Raw genomic sequence first — 21,314 nt, 5'->3', positions numbered from 1 at the left:
AACTTTTTAGCATTAGACAAGCACAGTCAGATTTGAAAAAAAATATTTCAGCTGAAATAGGCACATTTATGATATAATTTCTCGTGAGAGGCACACATTTTCATCTATCTTAATTGATGAAATGCTTTTAATTTTCGTAAATGTTAATTATAGCAATGCCTAGTTGAGTTAATTACATAGATTTTATTTCCACAGGATTATTCCCGTGTAATGCAAATGAATATAATGCAAATGTATCGTACCGTTATTTAATGACAGAGAATTGACAAATATTGTCTCCCACATTAATTGTGACAGCATTTTAAAGTAATCTCTTTTATATTTATGAAGGAACTTAAAGCCTTGTGTACTTTGGTAAATCACTGGTACAATAGAATATTTCAGCTAAGCTTATGTTAAAAAGTATCCTGAGAGACATTTTGCCTGATTCTTTATCACCTTTGGGACTTATATTTAAGGGAAAAAATTGTGGTCTAGAAAATCACCCTTTCTCTCCTGAGGGAGAGGAGTATAAATCTCATTGGCAACCGTGGGTTACTCCTTTTCTAGATGTAACAAATGTGTTCAAGCTGTTTGAAGGTGGGGGTTGTGATTGTACTTCTGCATCCTAAGCCCTTAGTTCATAGTATGATTCAGAAATATTTACGGAAAAATGTCAATTCAAGGTAAGAATAAATACTGACTCAAAGTGATACGTGACTTAGAAGTTAGTAAAAATAAACCTCAAATGTTTGGGTATTTTTAAAAGGAGTCATTTGGTTTGCTTCATATCTTCAAAAATAATTTCATATTTTTTAAAAGACAGTAGAATCCAGACGTTGATTACTTGAACAAGGATTTTAAATTACCCAGCACATACTGGCTCAGTGGCTGTTATTCAAAGAATCCACCAGCAGGCCTGAGGCCAAACAGCTGAGTGTTCTGTCTGTGTCTATCACTTCCCATCATCTAACTACATACACCATTTCAGTTCTACTGTGTTACTTCTCTTCGCCTTCATTTTCTGATTTGTTCAATGAAGTTATTTCCTTCCATTATCTCAGAGGTGTGTAAGCACTTCAAAAATATGAGTGAATGTCCAGACCATAAAGTATTAACCTAAAATTTATGTTTCTACGGAGATGCTATATTTATAAAGGAAAACAAAAATCATTAACTTCGTTGACTGAACATCTGAGTAAAAGGGTTGGAGACCATTTTTGTTTAGGGTAGTGGTTCTTAAACCTTGGGTTGCATCAGAATCACCTGAGGGCTTGCTCACACAGACATTGCTGGGCCTCCACCTCTAGAGTTTCTGATTCAGTGACTCTCTGGCAAGGCCAAGAATTTGCACCTATAACAATATTTCAGGTGATGCTGATCTCCTGGATTGGAGACCACACTTCAAAAACCAGTAGTGTATAGAACAAGTCTCAGAATAGTCAGCAGAATGGGTTTTCTCTCTGTGTCATTCACTTAGTTTTATAGAGAGAGGACTTTCAACAGCCACTCATGGTGCCTTAAAATCCAAACAGCTGCCTAGCAAGCACAAGCCTTTGGGAAGCCAGAAGATATTCAAGAACATGTGAATGACTAATAAGGCAAATTCTTCACCACTAGAGGGAAAAAATAATGCTTCGAAGAACTTATTCAAGTGATATATCAATAGTAACATATGCATAATTTAAAATAATGTATCCTTTTGTAATCAGTCCTCCTTTTTAACACAATATTAAAGATGAACAAAGAAAATCATGTAACTCTCTAGACGATCGATTACTCAATCATGATAACATTATATTACACAAGGTGTGGGAGCTTTCTTACTTGCTAATGAATAACATACTTAGACTTTCTAGAAATTGGAACCAAATATGAGATTTCAGAGATCTGGCATGAGTTGCTGGCTTAATGTAACCCAAGCATCGATAACATCAGCAGTCATATTTTCTACCTAGTGCATGAGGTGCCTGCCACACAACCCCCATTAACTCTAATTGAAGTTGTACAGCTGATTTCCCTTCTGAGCAATAATTCTATAAATCTCCCTCTAAGTGGCAATATATCTTACCTTTAGTACACTCTTCATTTTAAAAGGAAAGTATAAGAGAAAAATTATAAACAAGAAAGCTATCCTATTCGTCTTGAATATGCAAGTGTCATCAAAGCAGAATAAATATAAAACTAAGCTGAACATTTAAGATGACATGAGACATTGGCTTCACTAGAGAACACATATTCGGATCCACCTGTTTAACTGTCTGTTAAGAAAGTCTTGTATTCAGTCCAATTATTATGACATATGTATTAGTATGTGTCCATATAGATAACAAGTTGTTTACACTTTAACAAAGTGAAGCCATTTCCTCACAGTATAGATCGCTACATCTGCATTTGTAGATTATTCATTTGCTCAGTAATGCTATCAGGTTTAATCTAATCCAGTAGATGTTAGTGCATTAATATTTTATTAATTTTCAAATATAGAAAATATGCTCCAAAATTTATTTTAAAAATCTCGTAATAAAAATTGTTAATATTTTTGTGCGCGCACTTAATGCCTTACACGTGTTATCTCTTTTAAACCTCTCAATAATACCTAAGTGACTTGCCCAGACTCACTGGTAAGCGTTAAAGCAAGGGTCAAAAAAGTAGTTTGAGCACAGAATCCATGCTTTCATGGCTAGTCCATACTGCACCTAAAATTTAATTATAAATCTAAAATCTAGCAGAATTTACTTTTTATTTGTTGAATGTATATAGATTTCATGGACCTGATAGATGGCTACATTATTTCTAGGTGGAAATAGAGACACAGATGTAGAGAACAAACGTATGGACACCAAGGGGGGAAAGTGGCAGGGGTGGTGGTGGTGTGATGAATTGGGAGAGTGGGATTGAGATATACACACTAATATGTATAAAATAGATAACTAATAAGAACCAGCTGTATAAAAAATAAAATTCAAAAAAAATAAAAACATGTTTTTATCTTCCATGAGGGTTAGTTTGTGGCTAAGAGTTTTCTTTGAAAGTCACACAAGTCAAAAGAATGAGCAAAAAATCACACCTCTCTAAAAATTTCCAATTGAAAACCTCATTAGGACACTGGATGCCAACTTATTAGGGCTTCTATTTACTTATTTTAATGTTATTCTCAAAGTATTTGTTTTTTAAATAAATCAATTTTTATTCTGTAAAAAAGAAAGCTAGTGATACTTCAAACATATTGCAGGCTCTCTAGGTTCGTTTTCATGCAGAAATTATTCTGGGTCACTGGACACCTGGACTAGACTCTAAATCAGGGTTGAGAATTAGAGGAGTACAGGCCAATTTGGCCCACAGACCTGTTTTTCTTTGATTTGTTTGAATAGGGTTTTAAAGAATTTGAAATTTGAAAATAAATGATTCTAGCTAAGGTACATACTCTTCAGCTCACCCCCAGGCCCACTACTGCATATTTTTCCTGGCAGTCAGACACATCCACATGTTATGCCTAGTCTCTAAAGACATCTGATTTGTAACCTTTGTTGATAAAAATTAGTTCTGTTTCTAATGCTCAGGTCCACCCAGGAGTACTATGCAAATAAGCCACAAGTAAAACTGAAAAGCCACAGTTTTGTAAATGAGGAAATGAAATTAAGACCCTGATGATTTCTGCACTCCCTAATCATTGTTGAGTGATGAACTCATCATGTAGCAATGCTTTCTGGAAATATTGGGTGAGCAGTTTTACATATTTACCTGACAAGAATCTACACCTCCTTCTTCGTAGCCTGCACACACCATATTTTCTGTAATGTTATACTCTGGCATGTCTTGTTGGCATTTCTCATTTGATAGAAGGGGAACATCAGCTTCTTGCAGTATGTCTGCAGGAGGACCTGTTCAAAATGGATAATGCAGCCAGCCAGTCAGAAGTCAGAAGTGATCATCATCGAAGGAGCCACCATCAGTCTTTTTATTTCAATAGTTCACTCTCATTACTGAGTACTGTGTGTATACATAATGGAACTAAATGCTAAAAGCACATAATAAAGCCCATCTGCAGATTTTGCCAAGTGGGTAACAGTAAAACACTACTTTAGTTCCCAAGGGCTAGCAGGGATGGTGGGTTGGACTAGACGGTCTTTAGGTATTTTCAGTAATTTCAAATGGTTACAGCATTGCTTATGGGGGAAAAAAGCCCGCCAACACAAAAAGTTTCATTCATGGAAATCAGCAAAGTCTCAGAAATCCAGCAGTGCTTTTCATTTGGCACCTGAAGAGGTGCTCCCCTATAATGGCATTCAGCTCCTTCGTGGGGCTGTATGAGCAAACAGGTGCGTACTGAACAGGAGACGAAGCTCAGAAGAACTGTGCCCTGGTCTCAGGGCAATCAGCTTGTCATCCACGTGCAGGGAAAGAGAAAGGAGGCATTTAGTAGCAGAGTATACTTCCATGCTTTTCACAAAATGACTCATCTACTGGAAGCATGAATCTCTGTTTACCGAAATACTAATCCCAAGAGGGATGTGAAAAAAACAGGTGTCTAGTGCACCCAGAAAAGGTACATGATAAGCACTTTCTAATAATTAGCAATTCCATTTGCTTTCTCAACAAAGGCAGAAAGTTGAAAATAAGCTAGTACATTTGACAGCCAATGTTGTTGCAAAAATGTATGTGCCCTCATTTCTAGCTAAGTTTCATCACCACACTAAAAAGATAAGAAACGCGCACGCGCACATAGGTGTAAAGCAATGTATGTGTAATCAGTGGTGTGTTGGTAAATGTTTAATAACCGATTTTTCAAGAAATAAAAACAAAGCCCCACTGTGTATTGTCTGCCAATTTGCCTGTTGTAAACACTCCAAACGTGGTCAATTTCAAAGTACCAGTATGACAGCGTGAAGTTGGGAGGTGATTACCAGCTGGTGCCAGTGACTTCAGAGGCTGGATGACTTTTCAAGTTTGACAATGAACTTTAATTTTAAAAAGTGATTTAGAGAGGTTAAGATGGGGGAGAACTTTCAGCATCTCACGGTCATTTGTTCTATGAAGATTGAGGATGGGCTGGTAGAATTAGTTTTAGAATAAAAATTAAAGAAAATTTTGCTGCTTGTCAAGGAAGAAAAAATTGTTTGGATATATGATAAAACTTTTTGGTAGAAAGAAATTTGAGCAGTGTTCTTACCTTTGATATTTGTCAACATGAGTTACCATGAGGATAATTGAAAATATACATATTCATACCAAAAAGCCCACATAAAAATGTCAGTAAAGTTATTTAAGTTTACTAGTTGCCTTAATTTAATCAAATAATACTCCTTTCTCTCTTAGTAAGCAACATGTTCATGATCTTAAAAAATTAACTAGTGTAATATACTCAAAGGGGAAAAACTGGGGTTTTAGAAATAGTTGGAAACCCTAGGAAAAAGTTCATAAAATTTGTTAAAATTGCCACACCCAAGAAGTATTTAAAAGTAATCTGTTTATTCCTAAATGAAATTGATCTCAGATGCAGATTTTTTTCTTGTCTCCATACCACTCCTAGAGACTTTTCCTAAGTCAATTAAATGCATATCTTTAGTAACAATAAGCAAATGTGAGCAAGTTTACTCAACTCTTAAAACAATAATAATTTCCTATGGAATAAAGAGTCTTAAATTTTGTTAGTAGATAATTTGCTTTTGAAGAGTACATTGTGGTCATAAATGTCTTTTAGCTTGAAGTCTGATAGAGAAAATATCTAAGAATCACTTTTACTCTTTAGATTTCAAATTTAATAAGTCATGACATTTTTCAAGTGGAGGAAATACAATAATACACAGACTTTGACTTCAACATACTTTATGGGCAGCGGAAATGAAGCATTTCAACAACATAACGTAATTGCAGTGGAGAACCTTTGTCAGAATTGTCAGGCAAGGGTTTGACTTAGATTTTATGCTCCCTTTTACAAGAAGTAAGGATATTTTAGCTGTGAATCCTTTGCTTCTGGGACAAGCACCGCTCCACAAGATTTTGTGCCTTTTCATCTTAAATGCAATTAGGATTTTTAAATATCATGGATATGACCTGTTGTAACTCTAGAGACCAGGTTTTTCCACCCAACAATACTGCTGTTCCTTTTTGCTTAACTATTAGTGAGTGGTCAAACTCTAGCCTAGATGGAGTAACTCCTATCAGGAATTTTGAAACCAGTGAACCTTGCAGTTACGTTTAGAGGGTTTGAAGTACTAGAATGCTTTTTTAAAAAAGAAAAAAAAAAAGTGTTATTTTTTTCCATTGTAAGATATGCTTTATTTGCCATGAAGAAAGAAAATAAATTTTCCAATTTAACTGTGGCATTTTTTTATTTTACATAGTTTAATGTGAAAAAATGTACATCTTAGAGTTGATGAAATATTGCAAGGACATTGGAAAAAATTTTATCGAGGTATCATTGGCATACAACATTATATTATTTTCAGGTGTACGACATAATTCGATATTCTTTGTTTGGAAAACATGCTATTAAATAATGCTGGTGAGTCATTGGTTTATTAATTTATAGACTTCAATGTAAGATTCATGCCATATCTGAGTCTTCTTGTCAGTAGGCAGAATTAGCATGTTGAAACTGATTTCTTTCTCATCTTAGGGAATGTGAGTGTGAAACATTTATATCATAAATACAAATAGTTTTATTGATTTGGAAAATGTGACAGTTAATATCTTGGCTTTTGATGAGACTTTATCCATATGCTTTATAAAAATACATTTTTGTAGCCTTTGGTTATATTTATTTCAATAGGTATATATTTTCATCAGAGAGTTTATAATACTAAAATTAGATATTGAGTTTAGGGAATGCTTGAATTTCCCTCTAATAAGAATTATAGTTTTATAATATGCTCCATGCAATTTGGAAAAAAATTTAACTATACAAATATGCAACATATGAATATAAGCCAGACAGCTTTTAAGAGATATTGCAGAAAATTGTTATAGTATAAGAGTTTTTTAAAATGTTGAAAATATTCACAGGATAGAGCAATATAGCATGCTTTTTACTAATAGGCATTTTCTATTGAGTCTGATAATTTACCTTGATATACAAGTGTTCCCCAGCCAGCAATAGAACAAATTCTTCCAGGAGGAAAAACTTGCTTTTCTTCGGGTAAACAAATAGGTTGTATATAATCTGTGAACATGAAAGAAAAGAAAAACAAGAACAGACACACACTCATTTCCAAAAGTTTTAAAAATCAATCATTTTCAACATTTCATCTAAAGAAAGCCTTGTATTTTCATTTTATCCTGCCTGGACATTTTTTAGACATCAATCTTAGGGGAAAGAAGCATTTCAGAGAAGCACTTCTTTGACAGTGGATTAGGTACCACTGATGGCCTTTTAGGATCTTCTCCATTGTCTCTATGACTCTGTTATTATGTATACAACATCCTAGTTCTGGAATTAGTCATTTACATTTGATTTTTAAATAATCACAGTACTTAATAGAATGTGGTTCCAGTTCTATGAAAATCTTGGTAAGACTGTTTTTTTCAGGGTCAGTTAAGAGAAAGTGGGGCAAATGTTCTGAGGGTTTTTTTTATTTTCCCCAATTACCTACACATTCAAAAAGCTTTTAGGCGATTGTTTTATAAGGTACTTACGGAGGCATTAGCATTGGTGGCTGACTTTTTCAGCCTTTCTCCAACAGTTTGCAAGCCTCCTAACATTCATTCAACATCCATGACATGTAAAACCCAAGGCAGACACAAAAGTGAGTAAAAGGATGGGGCTAATACAATGAACTGCAGCAATCTTTTGTTAAGTGCTCTCATGCATGCGGAGACAGAATTCCAGAGAAGCACAGGGACGCACTCTCTCCTGACTGGACACTGGGAAAGTCTTCAGTGTAAAGGTTGGAGCTGAGCAGAGCCCTTCAGGATAAAGTTCACTCCCTCAGGTGATTTCTTGCACCTTATCTAGGTATTTGGAGGAAGTCCTCCATCTGCCATTTTATTACTATTATTGAATCTCCTTTATGAATGACCATTCTTACTCACTTCGCTCTTTGAACATATGCTTGTCTCTCACTTTGTCCTACTCCGGCCTTTGTGGCAGATGGACCTATCTTTCTTTCCCATGAGAAACAAAGGCGGCACACAATAGAGCATGACCTATTATCTCTGGGCTGCTCCTTGGAGTTTACTGATATAGAGGGCTCTTAGAGTTGTATTTTACTGTTCAATTTTCTAGAAAGTTGGATTTAAGCACTGTGATGAAGGTAATTTAATGTGTTTCTCTACATTCCCCAATTCCATTTAAATTATAGTGATTTCTATAACAAATTATCCAACTTTTATGGACTATTAATGCACTGGTACTGATATTTCAAATCTAATTTTGACTTAATTTGGGCAGATAGGATGACTAAAACTGATTTCTCTTACCTGTGTAATTCACTTTCGATTCAAGATGCATCATGGCAATGTCACTGTCCTTTCTCCGTTTATTGTAGTGTGGATTTATGACAATTTGGTCTATCAACCGAGTTTCTATTTGAGGAGAAGTCAGATTCGATGTCATATGCAGGCCTAGGACTGCTTTCCACTTAGATGGCTCTAAATTTCTCCTTAAGTTTAAGAAAAAGAAGAATAAGAAACACTCCATCCACCACAGTTAGTTTCTAGAGATCTTCGCAGTAGGTATTTCAGAATTATGTGTTCCCATCCTCAAATATTCTTGAATTTCTTTGAAGAATTCTTCTTTAAAAATATTTCCTTAATTTCAATTTTTTCTGATCGGATCATAGAGGAAGCCTTAATTTGTGCTAATCTCTATAACTTCTCTTAAGTCATCTCTTAATCTCTGGTTCTAGATTGTGGTTCTCAACTTCCATTTCCCATTAGAATCACCTGGAATGCTTTTAAATAATGCTGTTACCTGCTCCCCCTTCTCCATCTCTGGTTTAATGAGTCTGGGATGGAGAGGGGCATTTTAAAAATTCATTTTTCAGTTAAATCTCCATGTTGATGGTAATGCATAGCCAGGTTTGAGAAACGCTGCTTTAGATCATATTTGAGTGTGGAGATTGCATCTTTGTGCAGGGTTTCCCTCAGCCACCACAGTAGCTATGGTAACAATGGAAGGAGGTTCAGCAGCATCTCCTGTTTAGGAGGTTACTGAATTCACACAGAGTTCACATAAGCAGTAAAACCTATTATGATGTTTATAAGCTAATACATGAGCTTGAGTAATTTCCACACATAATGAGCTCGAATAATTTTTCATGCACAATGTTGACCACTGATAGTATACTGGTAAAAGATAACATTTGTGTTATAGGCAGATTAAATTGGAGAGCATATTAGAATCTGAAAGTGTACAGGGACTCCTAAATGTGCTGCTGGCCTGCAACATCTTCATGCCAAGAAATTACCAGTGAACAGCTGGAATTAAGCCAACTGAGCCATATTCACAATGAAGTCAAAATTCAATAACTGCAATTAGAGCAGAGCTAGTGATTTAATTCTCAATAGTTGCAAATGCCTAGTTTAACATGGTATTTCAAATGTTAAAATACAAGTCACCTACAAATATATAAATATATAAAGAACATGAAGTTATTTCAAGTCCATCTGTTTATCTTTTTATCTATCTATTCATTACATTGTTATATTTCCTAAAGGATTATGTTTGATCAAGTAGCAGTCTTCAGTAAAGCCGATGAATGCCCAAGCATCCAGTAAGCACCTGCTAATAACCACACTGCCTTAAAATCTGAGGAAACTTACTAAGTGTTTTATAGCAGTAAAACAACTCCCATTTATGGAGAAGCTATTTTGTGCCAAGTGTAGTGCCAAACACTTTGCATCATCTCATTTCACCTTTAACACAGTTCTATGGATTTTACTATTAGAACAAACTGGGTGCTAACAGTTTAAAATTGTAGGGTAGAGAGGATTGGTGCCGACCAGCACTCACCAGCCTGAGACGCTTGTCTGCTCACCCGCTGGCGTGGGTAGGGGCTAGGAGCTGAGGCTCGGGCTTTGGAGGTCAGACCCCAGGGAGAGGACTAGGGTTGGCTGCGTGAAGACAGCCTAAAGGGGGCTAGTGCGCCACAGCTAGCCGGGAGGGAGCCTAGGAAAAAGTCTGGACCTGCTGGAGAGGGAAGAGACGGTTGTTTCAGGGTGCACAAGGAGAGGGAATTTCTGTTCTGTGTGCTCACAGAAGGCAGAGCACCACCTAAGTGAGCTCCAGAGATGGGTGTGAGCTGCGGCTATCATCTTGGACCCCACAGATGGGCACAGACCACTAACGCTGCCACCGCTGCCACCAAGAATCCTGTGTGCAAGCACAGGTCACTACCCACACCACCCTGGGAGCCTGTGCAGCCCACCACTCCCAGTGTCCCGTGATCCAGGGGCAACTTTCCCGGGAGAACACATGGCACACCTCAAGCTGGTGCAACGTCAGGCCAGCCTCTGCCACCTCAGGCTCGCCCCGCATTCCAATTATGACTGCTGTACCCCTCCCTCTCCCTGACCGGAATGAGCAAGACCACCTATTCAGCTGCTGCTTTAACCCCCTCCTGTCTGGGCAGGGAACATAGGCCTGAGGGTGGCCTACATGCAGAGTTGGGGTCAAAACCAAAGCTGAACCCCAGGAGCTGTGCAAACAAAGAAGAGAAAGGGAAATCTCTCTGTGCAGCCTCAGGAGAAGCCGATTAAATCCCTGCAATCAACTTGATAAACTCTGTATCTGAGGAATACCTGAATAGACAACAAATGTTCCCAAAATTGAGGTGGTGGACTTTGGGAACAACTGCAGACTTGGGGTTTGCTTTCTGTGTCTGATTTGTTTTTGGTCTTATATTTATCTTAGTTTAGTTTTTAGTGCTTGTTATCATTGGTGGATTTGTTTATTGGTTTGGTTGCTCTCTTCCTTTTTTTTTTCTTTTTGTGAGTGTTTGTCTATGTTTCTTTGTGTGATTCTGTCTATTTAGGTTTGCTTTTACCATTTGTCCTACGGTCCTGTCTGTCTGTATTTTTGTTTGTTTGTTTGTTTGTTTTTAATCACTGCGTGTGTGCATGTTTCTTTGTATGATTCTGTCTATTTAGGTTTGCTTTACCATTTGTCCTAGGGTTCTGTCTGTTTTCTTGGTTGTTGTGTTTTGTTTGTTTCTTTTTATGACTGTGTGTGTGTATGTTTCTTTGTGTGACTTCATCTGTTTACTTTTGCTTTTACCATTTGTTTTGAGGTTCTATCTGTTTGTTTGTTTTGTTCTTCTTTTCCTTGTGAGCCATGTAGCTGGAAGGGTCTTGGTGCTCCAGCCTACTGTTAGGCCTGAGCCTCTGAGGTGGGAGAACTGAGGCCAGGATATTGGGCCACAAGAGACCTTCCAGCCCCACTTAATATTAATCAGTGAGAGCTCTCCCAGAGATCTCCATCTCAGCACTAAGACCCAGCTCCACCCAACGGCCAGCAAGCTCCAGTGCTGGATGCCCTATGCCAAACAACTAATAAGAGAGGAACACAACCCCACCCATTAGCAGAGAAGCTGCCTAAAGTCATATTAAGTCCACCAAAAACACACCACCGGACATGGCCCTGCCCACCAGAAGGACAAAATCCAGCCCCAACCCCCAGAACACAGGCATGAGTCCCTCCCCACCAGGAAGCCTACACAAGACATTGAACCAACCTCATCCATAGGGGGCAGACACCAAAAATAACAGGAACTACAAACCTGCAGCCTGTGAAAAGTATGGAGGTTCCTTAAAAAACTAAAAATAAACCTACCATATGACCTAGCAATCCCACTACTGGGCATATACCCTGAGAAAACCATAATTCAAAAAGAGACATGTACCACAATGTTCATTGCAGCACTATTTACAATAGCCAGGTCATGGAAGCAACCTAAATATCCACTGACAGATGAATGGATAAAGATGTGGCACATAAGTACAATGGAATATTACTCAGTCATAAAAAGGAATGACATTGAGTTATTTGTAGTGAGGTGGATTGACCTAGATTCTGTCATACAGAGTGAAGTAAGTCAGAAAGAGAAAAACAAATACCATATGCTAACACATATATATGGAATCTAAAAAAAAAAAAAAAAGGTTCTGAAGAACCTAGAGGCAGGATGGAAATAAAGACACAAATGTAGAGAATGGACTTGAGGAAACGGGGAGGGGGAAAGTAAGCTGGGATGAAGTGAGAGAGTGGCATGGACATATATGCACTACCAAATGTAAAATAGATAGCTAGTGGGAAGTAGCCACATAGCACAGGGAGATCAGCTCGGTGCTTTGTGACCACCTAGAGGTGTGGGATAGAGAGGGTGGGAGGGAGGCGCAAGAGGGAGGAGATATGAGGATATATGTATATGTATAACTGATGCACTTTTTTATAAAGCAGAAACTAACACACCATTGTAAGGCAATCATATGCCAATAAAGATGTTAAAAAAAATAGAAAGAAAAGAAAACACTATATAAAAGCTTTTCCCCATCGATTATATTTATAAGGTTTCCTAAAATATAGTTTGTTTAGGAAAGCGAGAATAAACTTAATTCTTTCCTTTAATTTCCATCTTTCAAAGTAGAAAACTGGAGCACCAGCACTCCCAGTGGTGACAAATGAGTTGTGTGTATTTTACGGAGGGACAGAGAAGGCCTCTCTGTGTTTGAGCACGACTGATATTTGGTTAAGGTTATTCCATCAATTGTAGACATTTTCTTTAAATGGTCTGAGTGGCGTGTTTGGGGCCTGTAGGCCCTCTTCGGCCTGGGTCTGGGGGCTTCTGCCATACTCCACCAGTCTGGGAAAGCTTCCTCCCTTCCAGCTGGGCCTTTGAATGGGGAATTGGAGATGGAAATCTGGCACTGGGGTGCTCACTCTTCGTGGGATGTCTTTGTATGTAAGCTTTATAGTCTATACTGGTACGAAATACACATTCAAAATAAAATAAAGTCATGATTCCAAAATAAATAAATAAATAAATAAATAAATAAAATAAAATGGCAGGGCAGAGACTTTATGTGGGACGGTCTGATTTTAGAGGCTTCCCTTGCACCAGGATACTGGGGAGCCTCATATAGCTACGGGCAGGTTCTGTGGGAGGGACTGAGAACATGAGGGGCAGGTTGGGAGGCAGGAGAGGGAGACATTCCCGCTGCCGTTGGTTACCTGGGCTCAGGTAGGGGAGGATGTCTCTGCTCCTACTGATTGGTGGCAGCTCCTTAACTCTCCAGGTGCTGGGCCAGGAGGGCATTATGTGCTAAAGAGGCCCTGTTTGATTATCAAAGGTCTTCTCACTTTCCCTTTTCCAGGTCAGAGGAATCAGTACTTTGGCCAAGTTGGACATAATGATAATTTCAGATGCTCTGACAGCACCCACTTCCACTGTCCCTTGGGACTCCCCTGCCCACTTTGACCTGTCCAGGGAGAAGGGGTAGGGTGAAATCTCCTCCCCGGTGTCCTGTCTCTGAGCTTCTTTTTCTGAGGACAAAGACTTGAGAATACAGAAGTCATAGCCAATGGTACTTAAATTTTATGAAGCAACTGAGAAATTTGCTAAAAATTCAGATTCCTAGTTTCTAGCTCTGGAGATTCTAATTTGGAAGGTTGGCGTGGGACCCAAGAATCCATACTTTGTAATCACTGTTGGGATACTGAGCAATATAAAATCCTTCTAGCTTTTCCATTCACCCAAAGCCAAGAAATGGGGGAAGAAAGCCTTCCGAGAAATCATTGCAGATGAAGAAAAGGGACTTAATTATATTTCAAGATATTCTTGTTTCAAAGCATCTACATTCCAAAAAAGCAAGGAGAAGCTATAAGACAGAAGACAGGTGGGGATAGGAACAGGACATAATCCCATGGGATAGGCAGACCCCAATTCATCTGAGGCTAAAGATGGCAGAAATAGCTTACCTTTAGGTAGAGAAAATTGGCTGAATTTCTGCTACATTTCACCTTTGCCTGCTCTGACCAGAGTGTTTTTCTCAGTAGCAAGGGGAAGAAAGGTACAGTTTGATAGGAAACAGGAAGACATGATCCTGACTTCTGTAGCCTCAAAGCCTAACATACTCCTTGGCACACAGTAGATGCTCCACAGATGTTGCACTGGATGGGATGAACTAGCGCTGCCCCGTTCTATGTTGCTCTGTGCCGGGTTGTAAATAACTTCACTACTCTGAGCGTAAGACTGTCCATTTGTACATGGAATTTTCATTGTGGTGGGAAGTAAATGTGGTAAGATAATTATGATAGAGCAACATAATATGCTGAAAGGAAAAAAAAAGATCAATGGGACCCGATACTATAAATTGAAATTTTTTTATGTTCTACCATTACTAATGGTGGCATAAAGCAACCTCAGCAAGTTTGCTTACCGCCAGTCCCAATGTTTACCCACAGCACAGAGCTTTTGGTCTCTATTAATCATTCTCCAATGAATGGGAAAGGATTCCTGAGAGAATAGCCAACTCCTTTTTTTAAAGGCAAGTGAAAATTAGAATGCCCCTGAAATGTGATGGTGTTGTCAGAGAGCAAGAAAATTTTCAAGAATATCAGAGGTAATTTTTAAAGAATAAAGGAGCCACATTAAATGGGATAACACTAGCTAGCTTTAACAATTTGGGCATCATATAATAATCATAATAATTATCCTAGTTAATAAAATACGCTGTTAATGAAGGCCCATGAGTCCATAAAGAAACTCAAAAGCAAAAAAGCAAAGTGTGTAAAAGGCAGTTGTATTGTGAAAGAAGGGTAGACAGGGAGGATGTGTTCAATTATTAGTCTTTATTCTGAGTAGGGACAAGATTGTCATACATGTGAGTATTTTTATTTCATTAAGTAGAAGCACGTTTTTAAAATAAAGTGCATTTATTTGTTTAAGCATAAAAAAAGAGAAGTACAGGGAACCAGGAGTAAGCCAAATAATCCTCAGCATTATTTGACCTGGTGGATTATTTCTAGAAATTTAAGGAATCACCTTTGAGCTCCTTTCTTCACTTGACTCCCAGCCAGGACTATCCACACACTTGTGATTGTCCTTTCATTTCACTCTTTGATTTGCTATAAAATAACTTGCTTGTATTAAGAAAAATAACAAAGACAAGAAAGAAAGCATGAGAAAGACAAAGACAGTAAGGCTGATGGAAAGTCTATTCTAGATTAAAGATGAAAGAGGCATAGCAAATAAATGCAGTGCGTTATCCTAAATTGGTTCTCGGGTGGAAAACATACAAACAAACTACAAATGTTATAAAGGGCATATTTGGGACAATTGACAAAAGTGAATACATACTGTATTAGATAATTAGATTAGATAATTGTATTGACTTAATGTTAAATTTCCATGATTTTCTGTGATTATGTAGGAAAATATCCTTGTTCTTAGTAAAAATAAAAAACAGGGTAAAGAGGCACAATGTCTAACCTACTATCAAATGATTCAGAAAATAAATATTTCTCCAAATTGGAGGGAATTAAAGAATGATAAGAAAGTTTTCATAGCATAAAATGTAAACAACTGGTGAATCTCGGTGAAGGTACGCAGGAATTCTCTGTACTGTTATTTGCACTTTCTGTGCATGTTTGAAATTATATCAATATAAAAAGTTTAGAAAATAAGTGTGCTGAATGTCTCGTGGGTAAGACTTAGAGTCTTCTTTCACAGACCTTTCCTGAGCAGGAAACAATAAAAATTTTATTGCACATTTCTATAATTCACAGTACGCAAAAGCATTGCAGCATCTTAATTTTGTCCTGACAATCACCCTAGGAGGTAGATATCCTGTGGACACCCTACAGATGAGGATCCTGAAACCCACAGATACTAAGTCACACAAAGTCAGTAGCATAAGTTGGATCAAAATATTCTCTGGTTTGAAGTCAACCTTGTCTTTAAATCACAGCAAATATTTCTTAAAACTTCACAAATATCTCTTTTAAGGTTGGAAAAGAAGACAAGTCAGTAGTAGAGAAACAGAACAGGCACAGGGAAGTTTAGTGACATCCAGGAATACTGAGGCTGAGGGGTGGGAAAGAGAGTGTGGACAATCTGAATGCAGACAGCGAACTGTCCGATTAGACCATTTAACTACACACAGGTGAAAACTCCTGGAGCAGATTTACTTTGGGGTCAGATCATTTGTGTAGTATGGTTTCAATAAGTTTCTTGATCTGGGTTCTTCTTTTTATTAGGAAATTAAGCTTTTTACTGTATAAGTAGAGTTTTAAAAAGACAAATAAGACTCAGTATTAGCATACTGGTAAGAATATTTTTTGGATAAAACTATTTGAAATAATATCAGAAACTTTCGTGGTTAGAGACATAAAGAAAAAAGCAAGAAAACTCCTGGTAACCGGAAAAATAAGAAATAATACCACTGAGTGGCTAAGAAAAGTAAAATGCAAGGTTGGTGAACAAAAGTTTTTCATCACAATTCTGTTACAGCTTATGTTTGTTTGCTTTTGTTCAAACTGAAACTGTGTGAAAAGACATTTTATGTCCTATATGACTGAACATGTGTTTATATTAGATGAAACTGCTTTTCTATTTCCCTCATATATTTACGGTTTGAAAAGATGTTATTGGTATAATTGACCTATAGTAAGTACATCTGTAAGGTAGCTAATTGAAAGAAGTCACTAATATCACTGCAAGCCTGGTTGACTTTTAGAAAGCATATGTTCTGCAAGAACGTCAAATGGACGAATTTACAAAATCTGAGGTTAATACAGGAGGTGGCTGTCTTACTAAGGCCTACCTATGATGCAGCCGGAAACACTGAATTTCTAGCTAAAGATACCTTTTACTTGTAACACAGTTAGGATATAGGTTACCCACCTGTGGCACACCTAAGGCATAGAGTATGTATAGGTAAAGGTTGAAGTCATGTTTAGCAGGGGGTGGGAAAGTTGGCTGCTGTAGACATTTGTTATGATATGGCTGAAAACAGATTAAAATATAATTATCAAGAGGCAGCAAAGTTAAGAAGATGTAGTTTAGATATGGAAGAGGCTATAGTTTAGTCACCCAGATGGGGGTGTAATGCACAGACTCAGACAGCTTTAGATGTAGATGGGCAGTGCCTTGGACAGTCCTTCTGGAGCGCAGGTAATTGGCCAAGCTGGGATGTAGCTGAGGGTCCTCATTTCCAGGTTCCCAGCCTTATGAGTTTGAGTTTACTGTCACTCTTGTATGATGGGTATTTCTGCGTAGGCTCAGTCCTTTAATACGCCTTCTCCCTGGCCCTCCCTATCTCCCCAATAATTTTGATAGCCTCCTGTAGCTGATGGTTTGTCTCCATCCATCCGAGAACTTTCAATGCCTGTGTTTGTACGGAGTTAGTCTTTTATCCTGATTAACTAAGGCTGCATCCTCCTTTCTGAGCACACACACTTCTCTCAGAGATTCTGAACTCCAGAGGCTCATTCTAATCCTCACAGGTAAGGTCATTCCCTGGAAGTCTCTTGGGGCAGGAAATCACCCTTGTTAGGGCTTATGACTCTTTAGGAGGAAGTTACATTTTTTTCTAACTTAATTCAGAAGTGTTGGAGTACAATTACCTAAAGAGGTGCCCTCTTTCAGGCAGAAGAAGAAATTAACATGTTCTTGGGCCCAGGAATATTGATGTTTATTTCCAGGCCCTTCCACCCACTCTCTTTTCTCCTGTGGCACTGCTTTAAGAATGGCTGCTCTAGAGGGAGAAGATAAATTCTAAAATTCAGCATGTATTTTGTCATAGCAAAAAAAGAATTCGACATGGTTGATATTAGTTCTAAGTTTTAGTTACAGTTAGCATCAAAACAGATCTGACTTGAGAACTAAGGAAACATTTTTATGCTAATTCAGAGCAAAGTGCTTACACGTGAATTTCAAAGGGCACACTTTTTAATTTGTAACTTGAAGGCTATCTATACATGCTTTTTTTGACATTGACACTTTGCTGACAATAAATATTGTCCTAATTGGCTGATAACCAGCACAATTTATATAGTGAAAACTAATTTTATACCTTAAAAAATGCTTACCTTGTAAATAGGTGGAAATTTCAATTTTTATGTATGTATGAACCATAATACTTGATCCAAGGGTCTAATGAAGAATAAATTTTAATTATACTTTCTCTATTTTTATACGTGATTTTAATGGGAAAATGATTGGAAAGTTTATAATGTTATAAACAGCAGGAACATTTCCCTGCTGGGAGGGTTTGGGGAGGCTGCCTGAAATGGGATGCCTAGTGTCTGCTGGGGTCACCTCGTTGGGGAAGGGCCAGCTGTGACATCGCACTCACCCATACACGCAGTGGGCGGCCGACACCAGCCAGTCCCTGCTGACCAGAGAAGCCCCACAGAGCAGCTGGTCGTTATAATACACAGCAACAATCCAAGGCCAGGCTCCTTCTCGGGAATTTTTTCCTCCAACGATCTTTGGGCTAACTTCTTGAGCCACCAGTTTTTTTCCACATGCTGTTAAGATAATTGAAGAAAGAACTTCTAGTTAATTTTGGTGGATTTCCTCTGGTCATGAAAATTGAGTGGATCACTGCAAAATAACTTTAGGTGACATAGTGACTCTAAACAGAATGATTGTGATGACTGAATAGGAAAAACTGATGCCATTGCTACTGCCACCATCTTCAGTAAAACCAAAAGACAGTCTTCATAATGTATGGAGATTCCTCACTGATGTGTTGCAATGGACACTCCCTGTAGATCACAACAACAGGAGGAGAAGACTCAAGTTTCAAAGTGACCTACAGGGTGATATTGGAGAGAACTGTATCCAGGCATGTTGACTGTTTTCATTGTTGTCATTGGAGTAAATCTCAGGAGCTTGAATGATGAAGGTATTATTACACAGAGAAGCTCAGGATGGTGTAATTTCAAGGCTTCATTACAGTACTCCCGTAAGTATTAAGTGCACATTTTAAAAATTTTCACATATCACAGGGAAATTTAAAATTGACTCATAAAAAAATCATCTTTTTCAAGATTTCAAAGGACATGGAAATTTGTGAATTTTAATATCTTCTTAAAATGCCTTTTTAAAATTCTGCCACCTCTGTCTGTGTTATCTACTATTAATGAAATTTTGTGCACATCCTTTTGGGTGTATGGATAAATTAAAAAAAAGAAATAAACAGAATTTTAAACTGAAGGCTTGAAGGAGAACAGGAGGAAATATTTACTTACATTTATGGTTACATTGTAACAGAATCAGTGACTCCTCTAAGCACTGTTTACTGCAATAGAAGAACAATTGTATTTCAAAAATGGTGCACACAGCATTTTAAAGCAAAACATAGTGTAAGTTGTCCTATTTTTTCTCTTTAGTAAAATGGACCTTTAAATGTGTCATACATAAAATGTACAGCACAAAATCCTCAAAGTCAAATAAAGCTGAGTTCGTATCTTTAACTCTACTGCTGACTCTTCATGTGATTTTGGATAAGTTGCTCAATATCCCCAAGACTCGGTTTTAACATCCATAAAACAGGGGCAATAGTACTTTATTGGAGTTTTGTGAGATGTAAATAAATATTTGTAATGGAATTATTATTGTGCGTTATACACAATGAATACCTGATGAACGGTAGCTACTGTTAGTTTCTGTGAACCAACCTTGGATTTCACCGTTCTATAATACAGAATATGCTTCAGTATTGCTAACGAGACAACTATTCAGGGCCCCAAACTGTGTGTGAGGCTGTGTACTTTATTCAGGGAATTCAATGATGAATGAATCATGAGTCCTGCTTTCAAGGGAGGCAGACATGTAAATATAAAATAAAGTGCAGGCATAAATAATTAAAAACTCACTACGCATTTAAATATTTGGATACCAACGTTTTTCAAAGCCAAGAATTCTAAAGAAAAATTAAAACAAAGAAAAAATTTTAAATGTGTGATACTTACTAACCACTAGAGGTCAGTATAACACAAGGAATTAAAGTACTTGACCACACCTTTCCCTGATGGCAGCTACTGTAGCTATCGTTTGCCTTAAAACACACACATACACACATATAATTGTAATGGTTTCTATTTACATATTTAACAACACCTATTGTGCATGATTTTTAGGTGCTTGAAATTTTAGGGAAGAACAAGTCAAAAAACACAAAACATGACCCAAGATGCATATGAGATCATTAAGTACAATAAAACAATTCAGTGTGTCTGGAACATACATGATAAGGATTACTTGAAATTACATGCATTCATGTTGTCTGTCAAATCCCCGATAGCAGACATAGCCAATTGAACTATAAGTAAATATACATTTTATTAATAAGCAATGTGCATGTAGGTATATCTATCTAGATATAGATAAATCAATATGCATTCATAATTCCCCAAAGAAGAAGTCTCAGTTAACGCTTCTTCTGTTATCCACCCATGGTTAGGAGAGAAGTCGTTTTTAGGATGTACCCCAGCATACTGTCAAGTTTCATTCAAACTTTCTACATCTACAATATCCATCAATGAAAGCTCATATTCAAAATGGTTCATCATTTTTAGGTGTTAAACAATATTTAAGACTCTGTGGTCTGTAAAAAATGGATGAATTTCTTTTCAGCAAGCACAGAAAAGTTTTCGGTTAACTTAATGGTTAACAGAGAATTAAACTGAGCTTAACACCTCATTCTTCAAGTGTTTTGGTTAATCAAAATTTTCATACACAAACACACACGTAGGGTCTCAGTATACAGCAGTAAGTTGCTTCACTTATGGTCAGAGTGAGCAGTGAGTACATTTGTCCAGGTATGTTATAGAGATTAGAGAAAAATAGAATAACTTTCCTGGCCTTCAGTCCTGGAGTCAGAATTAGGTCAGCCCTCTGTACGGGAAAAAAGTCAATGCCATGATCCTGTGTCTTGCTTTCAGCCCAGTGGGACAATATTGGGATACAAATGGATGGGTTTGTATCTACTGTGTTGACAAAATGAACTGATTTCTCTCCCTATATATGCCCAACAAGTGGCCTTTTTTCTTTCTTTTTCGTTTCCAGAACTGTTATTTAAAGTGATATGCTGCCTTGGAGAGTTCAGAGGTAGCACAGTAGAATGGCAAGTGGAGGGCTTTGAAGCCAGATAAACCTGGCTTAGAATCTCATGTTGCCTCCAGCTTTGTGAACGAGTCCAAGTCACTTATCAACACCAGGCTTTTCTCCTCATCCTTACAGTGGAGCCATGCTAATTAAGTCAGAGACTAGAAATAACCTCTGTAACATTGCAATGTTTCTGCCACAGCATCTGTCACAGGACAGGCATTCAATAAACTGTTGATAAGCACTCTATATCCTGTACCTAGCACCATGCTTAGAACA

General features: G+C 37.6%; 1 protein-coding gene across 2 annotated transcripts in view; it reads right to left on the bottom strand.

Annotated features, from left to right (window-relative positions):
* Nucleotides 1-21,314, bottom strand: part of TMPRSS15 (transmembrane serine protease 15) — a 131,497-nt gene that overhangs the window by 1,294 nt on the left and 108,889 nt on the right. For both annotated transcript variants that reach the window (XM_029214683.1, XM_029214684.1), the window contains 5 exons: nt 19,178-19,227; nt 18,277-18,451; nt 8,401-8,582; nt 7,049-7,144; nt 3,724-3,863 (listed from right to left, as the gene is read on the bottom strand). In XM_029214683.1, coding sequence (XP_029070516.1) covers nt 3,724-3,863; nt 7,049-7,144; nt 8,401-8,582; nt 18,277-18,451; nt 19,178-19,227 — 643 coding nt within the window. The remainder of the gene's footprint in view (nt 1-3,723; nt 3,864-7,048; nt 7,145-8,400; nt 8,583-18,276; nt 18,452-19,177; nt 19,228-21,314) is intronic.

The sequence above is a fragment of the Monodon monoceros genome, unplaced genomic scaffold (genome assembly GCF_005190385.1).
Source record: "Monodon monoceros isolate NGI ecotype Baffin Bay Population unplaced genomic scaffold, NGI_Narwhal_1 Super_Scaffold_11, whole genome shotgun sequence".
In the NCBI taxonomy this organism is placed as follows: Eukaryota; Metazoa; Chordata; class Mammalia; order Artiodactyla; family Monodontidae; genus Monodon; species Monodon monoceros.
This window is presented reverse-complemented; position numbering and strand designations above follow the sequence as displayed.